The sequence below is a fragment of the Macrobrachium rosenbergii genome, chromosome 49 (assembly GCF_040412425.1).
Source record: "Macrobrachium rosenbergii isolate ZJJX-2024 chromosome 49, ASM4041242v1, whole genome shotgun sequence".
NCBI classification, from domain to species: domain Eukaryota; kingdom Metazoa; phylum Arthropoda; class Malacostraca; order Decapoda; family Palaemonidae; genus Macrobrachium; species Macrobrachium rosenbergii.
Window position 1 is genome coordinate 40,446,106 of NC_089789.1, and position 12,500 is coordinate 40,458,605.

General features: G+C 39.6%; 1 protein-coding gene across 2 annotated transcripts in view; it reads left to right on the forward strand.

Moving 5' to 3' along the window:
• Positions 1 to 12,500, forward strand: part of alpha-Man-IIb (alpha-Mannosidase class II b) — a 1,038,654-nt gene that overhangs the window by 581,470 nt on the left and 444,684 nt on the right. For both annotated transcript variants that reach the window (XM_067093152.1, XM_067093153.1), the window contains one exon: positions 1 to 2,648. This exon is cut by the window's left edge and continues 309 nt beyond it. In XM_067093152.1, coding sequence (XP_066949253.1) covers positions 2,319 to 2,648 — 330 coding nt within the window. In that variant the 5' untranslated portion in view covers positions 1 to 2,318. The remainder of the gene's footprint in view (positions 2,649 to 12,500) is intronic.

Sequence of the window (12,500 nt, forward strand, 5' to 3'; positions counted from 1 at the left end):
CCCATCCTCAAAGTAAACACACGCACTCAGCCAGGTTCAATCGACCCTCTTTTGACTCGACATCGACACCTGCTGTGCAGATTTCCCGCCGCCCGGAGAAAGTGGCCAGTCGTCATCGGCAAGCGGCGAATAAGTGTAACAGAAATTGGGCTCTTAGTGTTCCGTTGAAAGCCAGTACTGTTGAGCGCCTCGCGAGTGAATATATAAAATTGTCCTAAATTACCGTTCACCGAGGTTTCTTTTCCATGGAAGTATTGTTTACGTAATGGAAACACAGTATTATCTCACCTTCGTTCTGTCTGCTCGCTCTTGAAGTCACACCCGCATGACGGCCGAAGAAGATCTTCGTCCTCGTGAAGAATCAGGAAAAAGGAAATGATAATCCATCGTGGTGTCAGTGTTCTTGTGGTGGCGTGACTGAGCTCAAGTTGAATGGCCTACACGAGTTAGAACATTTCGATGTTATTGTTAGACTAGCACTGGTTTTTATTATCCTATTCAATGTTGATTGATTGATGCATATATATAAATATATAAATCTATATTTAGTCTAATACATAGAAATTTACTTTCTTCGGTCTGGTTTATATAAACGTAGATTCTTGTGTATATATATATTATAACCATAGGAATACGAAGATATATCGATGCAAGAAGGGGAGAAGAGTGAGAGATATAATGGCCTAGATAGTATTATCTTTATTACAGCTCATCCGTTTGGTCTCCTCGTCCCAAAGATATGTCCTCAGTATCTGTGATATGCAAACCAAATCGAGGAGATTTTTCTTAAGAGAATAAATAAGTATAAAGTTTGGCTGCCGCTGAATATTAGTTGTGCGTGCGTGAAGTGCTTTCTGATCGTTTTTCATCGACGTGTATGTGCAAGGCATTAGTTAATCAGGAAGAGACCCAGAAGTTCACCCTCGGGAGAGCTGTTGTTCACCAACCCAGGTAGCCAAGTGACTTGAGAAATGAAAACACAAGAGAGAGCTTTTTTATTTCCAATTGTGATCTGCCGCCATCGAAGATTCTGAATCGTGTTTCCTTCAAAACTAGGGTTATTTTGTTAGTGCAAAAGTGCAAGAGAGAGAAAAAGTTATTATTTTGTATCACAGTGGTTGCTGTTTTCGAACTTTTTTGAAAAGATAATCGTAAGTGTTATTTTGTAGTCTCTTAGTTTGAACTTAGAAATATATATAAATATATAAAGTGATATTTTCGTATTATATTCTTTGGTATTTAAATAAATTAGACGTAGACATTGCAAGTGACTGGAAGGTGTGTAAAGCATTCGGTCAGTGCAATTAGACTTTTAATAGAGAAGAGCGAACTTCGCCGAACCGGGAAAATATCTGCGTCAGTGTGAAGTCTTTATATCTCTGTCTCTGTCTCTCTCTCTCTCTCTCGCTCTGAGTTTTTCAGCGGCGTCGAAGTCGTCGAGGGAGAAAAGGGAAAGAAATAAAAAGTGTAAGAGGATAAAAGGGAAGTTTGGCCAAGCGGCAAAGAAGAGGCACTTTCCGTCGCTCGTAAAGTGACGGTAGACCGGAGATAACAAAGTGACGCCGATCGAGCTTGTCAGTCACTCTAGTGGAAGGAGGCTTCCCCTTCCTCCTCCTCCTCCTCCTCCTCCTCATTCTCCTCCTCCTCCTCCCCCCTCCTCCTGGATGAGTCCGAAAATTCCCACGCCCTTTTGACTTTTGGAGAGCGCTCCTAGATCCCCTCCTCCACTCCTGCTCCTCCTGTTCATCGTCTTTTCTCTCTCCCTCCCTCCCTCTTCCTCCCTCTCTCTCTCTCTCTCGCCTTCTTTTCCGTGTCATCGGCTTTCTTCTCCCATCTTTTGATGTGCCGCATCGATTTTGAGTAACATCAGACGTATTGGTGTCTGAGGAAGGAACACAAAAGGGCTTCAGTGTTAAAACTCAACCTTTGTGTATGAACTATTGATGTCCTGTAGAAGGAGGAGAAAAAAAGAAGCAAGTGTTGTGCAGCCCATGAAGTAAGGTCCTTTGTCAGCAGGCATCGGATGAAAAATTTCCTCTATTTTTTTAGCGATTCCTTATTCCGAAGCACTGCTGCCGATACCAAGAACGTGTGCGGATTGCTAGAAGTTATTTCATTCGCTTCCGAAGGCATCGAAAAGATTTGGTGAACGCAACGCCAGTGCTCCCCCCTTCTTTTCATTGAAAGTCCAGCGGCGGCGTCGCAGTTGGCCACTCGAGTGTCTGTCTCTCTCTCTCTCTCCCCCCTCTCTCGCCTTTGAAAAAGTCGCTCCCCCAACCATCGTCAAAGTGACGTCATCGTCGAGCGATCCAGTCAGCATGGTGAAGATGGTGCCCCGTCGTGGGTGGCTGAGGCTGTCCTTCCTGGGCCTCCTGGCTGTCTGCGCCCTCGTGTATGTCTACTACTACTCCTCAGCCGCGGCCACTCCTCAGGGCCTCAAGGAGAAGCCCCAGGCCGATTCCCTAAGGGGCGCTGGGTCGGCGGCTGACAGGCGGGCTGAGAGGCAGAGCGATGGGTCGTCCCCCGGGGACGGGGGCGACCTAGGCTCCGGCGGGGGTCAGGTGATCCCTTCGAGGACTTGCCAGCCCATCTCGGCGCCCAAAACGGACGTCAACACAGTCGATCAGTTCCCCAAGTTCGAGTTTCAGGTCAGTTTCATAATAACAGAATTGATGAGTTTAAGCCAAGACTTCAACTTGAATGAGAGTCTGCTCTCTCTCTCTCTCTCTCTCTCTCTCTCTCTCTCTCTCTCTCTCTCATCTTTTCCCTTGTGGAATTTTGTGATAATTTTTTTTTTTTTTCAGAAAGAGGGTGAGTTTTGGTTTATTTTTGTTTTCGTTTTCATTGCATTCGCTTCTTGGATATTGCGTGTATTTAATTTGGTCACCTAAAATTTTTGAGTTTAGTTAACAAACACACACACACACACTCAAGAGTCCTTTAAAAATGTTATGACCATATTCAGCATATCAAGAAATGGACTTTAAAACTGCTCAGAATTTATTCCTTTCTTGAAAATGTTTTCGATATTTAGCATTCATTAGGCACGCTTCAAGATAAACAGCTGCTGGGCATTCGTTAATAATGCTTATTTAGAGGTTGTTTTCAAACAAAAAAAAATAATGAGAACTTACTATTATGAGGAAGCCAGTCAAATGATCGAGTCTGTAACGTGGGCTAACCGACTGTATTTAAAAAAGTTAAATTGAAACTTTGGTACAGAATGAAATCGCACAGCATTTGATTGAATACTGCGTCAAGGCGCCAGAGACGATTTTCATCGTACCAAATGATCTTCATGATTACAGTCGGAAAAAGTTCGTGGAGGGGAATATGGACTGACGTATGTTTAAAAAAAGATTAGGTATGAAGTTACTGAGTGTTTACGTCTAATATCTGATAAAAGACAAAAGATTAACCCACTGCCTACTCATTATTAATTTAGGAAGGCTAGCTACTGGACGATACTGATATTAGGAATTATATTTAAAACTGATATTGCACGTTAAATCCACAACTTTGTTTTTCTTTATTCATCAATGCCAGTTAATGGTGTGCCTTCGATTAATAATTATTGTTTAATCTTCGTAAGTTCTGTTCTCATTCATCACTTTTATAAGTTTTAGAGTTTATTATTTGTAGGTAATTAGTAGAAAGAACTTGCTATTATTTGTAGGTAATTAGTAGAAAGAACTTGCTATTTGACTGAAATTTAAAAATAACAGCGAAACTGAGCAGTTGAAATTATTGCAAGTAGAATAAAGGTAACATAAAGTGGTAACTGTAAATGTTGAAATATTACTTGTCACATTTATTCCGTTGAAACCAAGACTGTTTATATATATATATATATATATATATTATTATATATATATATATATATATATATATATATATATATATATCGTGTATAACTTCTGTTTTCATTTCAGTGTTGCTAACGTTCCGAAGTAAAATGCGACACTGACTGCCACTGTCATGGTGTTCAGAGAGAGAGAGAGAGAGAGAGAGAGAGAGAGAGAGAGAAAGAAAGAAAGAATCATTTTCATAAATGGAAACGTAGCATCGGGGAGACCAGCCCCGGATGAAACCTCATTTCGCTGTACACATTATTTTCTCTGCTCTCTCCGGCCGAAAGGTTTTGCCGGGTCTGTATCTACAACCCATCAAAGAGACAAAAGAATTAATTAAACTGTAATTAGCGTATCGTGCAGAGATGCTAATATTTTTGGTTGTTTCTCTTGTTCATTAGCGCAGAGACGTGAACAGCGCCATCGCGGTTGTGTATGCTCATTTGTTTAACTGGGCTTGATGTCGCGTTCAAGACAAGATTTGTTTTTTCGAGGCGTTCAGCCGATTTCTATCTTTCTTCTTCCTCATGTTTGAGTGTTTATCCCTCAAGGCTTGTCTGGATGAGAGACTCTAACTCCATACTGATTTTATCCACTGTCTTTTATCCCTGGAACTTGGTCGAGATAAAGACATCTAAACCATTCCTATCATCCAGATTTTTTTCCATCTTTCAGGCCTCGCTTAGATAAGGGAACCTAACCTCACTCGTTGTTCCCTTGTATTTATACTTACTTTCTTGCTATTCCTTATTCCTTGTTAAGGCGAGCTCAATACCACGACAAAAGACAATAACATGGCAATTTTCCCCCATAGAAATAAACGGGATGAAATTAATTTTTTTTTTTAAATTTCAAAGTCTTTGACGTTTATGTAAATTCTTCTTCTTATCGTGTTCGTCAACATTGCACAGTTCTTAATATGAAAATGATGACGGTAGATTTTAGTTTCTTGAATTAGCTTCTCATTTTGCTTTGATAATGTTTTGGTGCAATTATGTCCGAAGCTTGATCTAATGTGTCTTAATTTTTTTAAATGGTTCGGTGTTGAAAAACAAGAAAAATAATTCAGATAAACGTCAAAGGCTTGGAAAGTTTCCCCCCCACAAAAAAAAGTAATCAATTTCACTTCTTTTATCTCTAAGGGGAAAATTCGGACAAATCCTTTTAGAGGGACCAGGCCTTTTTTCATCTCTTCCTGATGCATATTGTTTCCTAATTGTTTGTGGGATTTTGTTTGTCAGTGGTCTGGGGTAGGTTAAGTCTTCACAAGTACTGAGTTAAAATTTGTGCGTAGGGTGTATATATAAACATTTATACATAAATAAAGAAGCTTGCTTAGTGTGCTTGATCGGAAGAAAAATTGTAAATTGTATTACTGGAAATCTCTCTCTCTCTCTCTCTCTCTCTCTCTCTCTCTCTCTCTCTCTCTCTCTCTCTCTCTCTCTCTCTCTCTCTCTCTCTCTCTCTCTCCAATGTATGACACAAGCTGAATTCATGTACGTAATTTTTCTCCCCGTAGATTAAACATTGCTGCTAAAAGTCATTAATCATACGAGATGTGAAAAGAGCAAAAGAAAAAAAAATGTTTTAATAGAAAGAAAACCAAATACAGATTCGAATCAAGTGTCGGAGCTCCCGAATTAGCCTAAATCATTAAATTCAATTTATGCAGATTAAAGCCGAAAGCCTTTTGTTACTTGAGTGGACGAATTTTCCCCCTCGATTCGCTCCCTGCCCCACTTATTTAAAGGGGTGGGGGAAGGGGGGAGCAGGAATTTTCGGCGACGTGTGACTCCAGAAGCGGTAGTGGGTGGCACCATAAACTGAAGCGACTCGTAAATAGCGAGGAGCTTTTATAGCGAATTTATGCCTCCGAATGCAATCGTGTTATTAATCCCTCGCTTGCATACATTCGGCGCTCAAAGGAGCGTTGCTCTGCAATGTGCTTTGAAAACACCACGACCGCCATTACGTTTAATTATGGCCTGTTTTTACGGGTAGATGAAAGCAGGCAGTAAGAGATGCGCTTGTGTGGAGGGTGGGTTGGGTTTGGGAGGAGAGGGGTGTCTGAGAGATGCTGGTAAAGGGGTGGGGTTACCTAGAGGGGGGGTTGGTAGACCAAGTAGGGTTCTTGAGCGGTCTCTTTCAAGTTCGAGAGTTCCCTGGCCAGGTCGAGATTTAATGGGAGACCTTTGTAAATAGAACTTAAATGGAATCCTAACTTCTTTAAAAGAGTAACTGGTGCGTAATTGGATATTGTCTGGGTGTGGTGGGTTTGGGGAGGATGGGTGGGGTTGGGGGGAAGGAGGAGGTGGAGGGGAATGAGAGGTTACCTGGGCTCATTTTGCTACGCATCTTGTTTGGGATTATCGACTCTAACGACAGGACTGTCTTGCAGGTAATTATATAATTATCTACCTCTTTGAAGACACATTGGTGGAAAGCCAAAGTTATCTCCCCCATTATGTGAGCTTGAAGGTGCTCGGGCGTTTAGCATCTCTCTCTCTCTCTCTCTCTCTCTCTCTCTCTCTCTCTCTCTCTCTCTCTCTCCCTTTGGTACCTAATGTGCTTTTGGGGACTTCAATAGTGGCTTATCACTCGAAGGTTGTGTTAGTAAATGGATGATTTTTATTAAGAGCCTTACCAAGGGACTTGGTAGCTTAGTCTTTGACCATTTGCTGAACTCTCTCTCTCTCTCTCTCTCTCTCTCTCTCTCTCTCTCTCTCTCTCTCTCTCTCTCTCTCTATATATATATATATATATATATATATATATATATATATATATATATATATATATGTGATGTGTGTGTGTGTTTGTATAGTTCTTAACCACTTGCATTCCGATCATCTATATTTTATTTAATGTACGACCTCGTGTTCTCTAATTTCTCAAAAAACGATGCTCCCGTTGACGTGACCTATAAAATGGCGATGCTTGTCACGAAGGCCGTTTGTCGCTTTTTTTATATACCATGAAGCCTGGACAGTATGTTTATCCAAGGGCCATTTTCTCATATTTTGTACATTCTTGAAACTTAGTTTTCTGTCGCTTTTTTCCATATAGCCATTCATATTTTCTCTTTAATGTTACGTGAAAATCCAGTAATTAACTTTTCAGCTTCACCTTCCACACATAGAATTGGACATTCGGCGTCTTATTAGAAAAAATAAAAGTTTGTTTTATAATTTTCAATATTGGAACGGAACCCCGTTTAAGTAGGGAAGTCTTTGCAATTAGAAGTGATTATGTCACGATGTATTGTAATTTTATTTCATCCCAGTGCTGATTGCTGCAAAGCAAAAGCAACTAATGAAAATATATCTTTAGGTAATGACATCCTTCCATTTTGTTTTGAATTGATAACGGTTATCGATACTGGTCATTTGAGAGGGGATTACACTCATATACACATACACACACATGCACATACACAAACACACATATAAGTAACGTATGGACCCTCATCTTGCTTTAACCTGTTTTCTTATTTCCCAGTCAACTATGTAATAACCCGCTTGTAATTTTTTTTTTTACCGGGACAGTTGGTCTACCTGTACTTTTTCTTTTTATGAAGGACGTTTCTTGAATTGTATTTTGTTGAATGTTGCCCCAGAATATATATATATATATATATATATATATATATATATATATATATATATATATATATATATATATATATATACTTTTAAATGAAGGCGTTTCTTTTACTGTATTTTCTAGATTGTTTCCGGAAAGTAAGCATCGTGATTGTGGAATTGCTAGTGAATTATGAGTATATATATAATATATATATATACTCATACATTTATAAATATTCATGTATGTATGTATGTATGCATGTATGTACAGTTCGAAAACATCTTTTATGCCTCATAGCCCTTTCCTTTCTTTTGGTATGGGTCGTTTCAGAGGACTTGTATTCCTCAATTTCCTTTATAGTGTGGGATCAAGGTTTTATGCGTTGCTATGTTACAAGGGTGAACGACTATGTTCCTGCTGGTGTTGGGGGGGGGCCCTCTCCCTCCGGGCGTTACACGGCTGTAGTAACAAAATTTAATTGGTTTACGGGTTAGAGAGAGAGAGAGAGAGAGAGAGAGAGAGAGAGAGAGAGTTCTGGAAATGAACAATGACCAGTCTACCAAGGCCATTGCTAAGGCTCCTAAAAAAAACTCATCATTTTACTAAGAAATTTTGAGTGATAAGCCCCAAGAGCACACGAGGTGAGAGAGAGAGAGAGAGAGAGAGAGAGAGAGAGAGAGAGAGAGAGAGAGAGAGATTTTCTAATCGAGTAATGTTTGAATGTTTGAATCCCATACATACCCTTCGGCCGGTGTATTGTTTTTTTTTTTATTTTTTAGATATTGATGTTAGGTGTCGTATTTGACTTGTGTTTATTTTTATTTTTATTTTGAGGGTTTTGTATTTTATTTTGAGAAATGGCTTAAACATATTTGAAAAGGAATTTCCAGTTTTCACTCTGGTATTTTGATATTGGGGTGACGTCATTCGTTGTATATGTTGCCTAAGCGATGTTGCCAAACATTTAGAATTTCGTGATGATTATTGGCTATGGCTGCCATTTGAGCGATTTGGTCGTTCCGTTATTGCAAAGGTTTTTATGCTTGCAATGGGGTTTTTTGTAATTCAGTTTTTTTATTCAAAAGAGATTTTTTAAGGACTTTTTGTTTTTTAGTAAGGAGTTTGCTTAGACAGTACTCATTGCCGTTTGTGTGTGTGTGCGCGCGCGCTTCATCTTGTGGGAACTTCAGTATGAAGAACCAATTAGCAAATTGCTTAGGTTTGTGGATTTTAGTTATCTGACTTATTTCAGGTGTATGCCAAGCTGTAAAATACAGGCACAGTTGCTCCCTTAGGCCTCAATGTTAGAAAAAGAGAATTTTCTCAGTAGGCTTTCTTCTTAGTATAAATGTTTGTTTACAAAAAAGGGTGGCATAAAATAATGAATCTTTGTCTCCCCTACCTACCCCGGCCCCAACGGGGCGAACAAACAGGTTTGCATGTGGAGGGTGGATGTGTCTTGTCTCCCCTACACTCCCGATCCCCTACCTACCCAGCCCCACCAGGACGGACAAATAGGTTTGCAGGAGGGTGGATGTGTCATGTCTCCCTTACCCTCCCGACCCCCTGCCTACCCTGCCATCACCCAGGGTGGACAAACAAGATCAACTCGGGTTTTATTATATATATATATATATATATATATATATATATATATATATATATATATATATATATGATCTTTATGTCATTTAGTTTTTACAATTTATCAGTAGAGATTAATAAGATTTTTAACAATTATATTTTTCCTCAATATAAGTTATGGCTGTTTTAATGGCGGCTTTGCCTTGTAATTTAATTTCAAGGCGAGTTTTCCCCTAAGTTAATCCTGTCAGTGGTGACTTATGGAAATGCAGCGTAGATCTCTGACCCTCTCCTGAATATTCCCTGGTCCCATAATATGATTTTTATCAGTTTGATACCGCCCAGTATGACAAATATTATGAAAGACATGAAAACTCACTATGCACAGATAATATTTCTCTATGATTGCTTAATCGTAGATATCAGCGATTTTTTGACAGAAACACGGGTGTGGCATAAAGTTTTATGAAGAGACTCGTCTGAAAAGATTACCAAACTGAATTGCGCTGCGACTGATATAACAATTAAACTTACACCCCCAAAAAAAAAAGTGCTACTTCAGAAGGTACCAAAATCAGATCTTGCTCCTATGAATTGAATAAAAGGTTCCGTAGCGCACGCCCACACAAACGCCCCAGAGAATAAATTCTTATAAATATTAAATTCACTTCAAGTGCTACAGAAGCACGTGGGTTTCTGTGTGTTGTCTGACTTCCCGCCCATTGTGCTTTTTGAAAGAAGAAGAAAAAAATTAGGAGGGGAGAGAAAAAAATGGGTGTACAAGAGCCGCTTGAGGGCGGCCTACACGACCTGTCAATTAGGTAAATAAAGGGGCAGCGTGTGTGTGTGTGTGTTTTTGTTTTTTTTTTTTTGGTGGGGCAGTGGCAGTAGCTTTCATTATGGGAACTGGCCACGGCTCCATCCCCTTCAAAGCCTTCAGGGGCGGAATGGGCGCCGAAAGGCCATTAAAAAGGGAGGAGAAGTTGGGGGAAAAAATCCCACCTGTTTGGAAGGGGGGAGACTTTATCATTTCCTCAAAAGTCCCGTTATTAACAGTGTTATAGGATTCCTCGGAAGGGGCGAGCTAGTTCATGCTCCCCGGAGGAAGAATGAATCTGACGGGAAAAGGAAGTTTATCAGTGTTGACTTCTTTCCTGTCCACCCCTTTTATTTATTTATTTATTTATTTATTTATTTATTTATTTACTTATTTATTTATTTATTCTCTATTTAAAGCTCAGCTCGGGAAATGTTTTGACAAAGTAATTTTGTCGTCGTTGAAATACGTCAACTCTATGATATTGAATCCAAATGACGTGTTTATTTGTTTGTGAGGGAAATGAGAAGACTTTTTTTTTATTAATATGTTTTCATTGATATCACTGTTTCCTCGTGTTTCTTCATCAGACTGAATGTTGTTTAACCATTTAGGTTGTTGAATGTAATTCATTTCAGTTACCTAGCATATCTCGTTATAATCATGTTAAGTTTTTCTTATGCATTATCGCTTCCCCACGACTGTGGCCCCAGGCGTCGATTTGTTAAATCATCATGCACGGTTTTGACTTCAACGTCGAAAGGTTAATTAACGTCACGCGAAGAGAGAGAGAGAGAGAGAGAGAGAGAGAGAGAGAGAGAGAGAGAGAGAGAGAGAGAGATTGTACTGCCCCCGTTCCTAGAAAGCTATTCTCCAGGAAAAGACGAAGTTTTTCCATTTGAGGAAATAACACAGCTATTTGCCCGTCTCGTATTGTCTATTATCCACTTGTTATTCCCAAAGTTGATAACTTACACAACAAAAGCGACGCCTTTAAAAAGTATGCAATGCGCCGTTACTGTTTTTATGTAATGGAAAGATTACCGGATGGGGAGAGGTGACCCCCTGCTATTTCCCCCCTCATATTATGTAGTGCACCATTGCAGTTTTTATGGAATGGAAAGGTGGCGCTGGTGAGGGTGACGTTCGAGGAGGTAACATACAGGTAATTGCCCATCGCCTGTAATCGGCTATGTCACACTATTTTGGATGTCACACTAATTTGGATGTCACTAATTTGGATGTCACACTAATTTGGATGTCACACTAATATGGATGTCGCATTAATTTGGATGTTACACTAATTTGGATGTCACACTAATATGGATGTCACACTAATTTGGATGTCACACTAATATGGATGTCGCATTAATTTGGATGTCGCACTTATTTGGATGTCGCATTAATTTGGGTGTCACACTAATTTGGATGTCGCACTAACTTGGATGTCACATTTATTTGGATGTCACTAATTTGGATGTCGCATTAATTTGGATGTTGCATTAATTTGGATGTTGCATTAATTTGGATGTCACACTAATTTGGATGTCACACCTATTTGGATGTCACACTAATTTGGAAGACACTTATTTGGATGTCACAATTACTCGGATGTCACTTCAACAAACACAGTCTCTAGCCAATTCCTTTTCCGATGGTCGTTGACCTTGTAGATTATCGCTGACTTATCCCAATTCATCGTATGGCCTGTCTTAAGCCAAAAACAGGCCATACGATAATCTACAACAGTGGTTCTCAACGACCCCCTGATCAGCAATTTCAGGAGGCGCGAGGCCTGGGAAAATTAAAAATTCTAGAATTATATTCGTTATTTTCTTAACAAGAGTAGAACTAATATTCAGAAGTTTGTAAAAAATATGCAAACGTGTTGCCTTATAACGTTAGTTTCCTATAGTCTACCACTCTGTTAGACTCGCTAGGTTTACCATATTTTGTAATTATTTACCTTCTTCCCTGTCCTCAAACTCCTTCTTTCTCTTTTTTTTATTTTCCTTTAAATCTGGGAGGGAATTTTACTCATAGATGCAAGGGGCGTGGAGGGGAAGGACCAGCACTTAGAGGGGGCGTGGTAATAAAAAGGTTGAGAACCACTGATCTACAGGGTCAACGACCACCGGAAAAGGGATTGGCTGGAGACTGTGTTTATTGAAGCTACTTCCACCAGGAATGTTAATCTCCACCCTGGATTATCCCTTGATTCTTTGTCCCTGTCTTTTTTTGTTTAAGGAACGTGCTGCCCAGATTAACAAACTGTTACCCTCCCCCCCTTTGGTTTCTGTATATAAGACTCTGTCAATGTCTTTTGTATTCAGTGTGAACTTGAAAATATAGAATAAACTACGGAAGAACTTGTTCAAAGTCCCGGTATTCACTCACCTTCTGATGGATTTTATATATATATATATATATATATATATATATATATATATATATATATAGAGAGAGAGAGAGAGAGAGAGAGAGAGAGAGAGAGAGAGAGAGAGAGAGAGAGAGAGAGAGAGAGAGAGATTAATTTCAGTAAATGAAATCTGTCGAAGTAGCGTGGGCGGAATAAAAAAAAAAAAAAGAAACCCTTAAAACTGATAGCTTCCTTGAGTGGAGATTAAGCCCACGGGGTATCACTGAACCCCATCCCGTGCCCC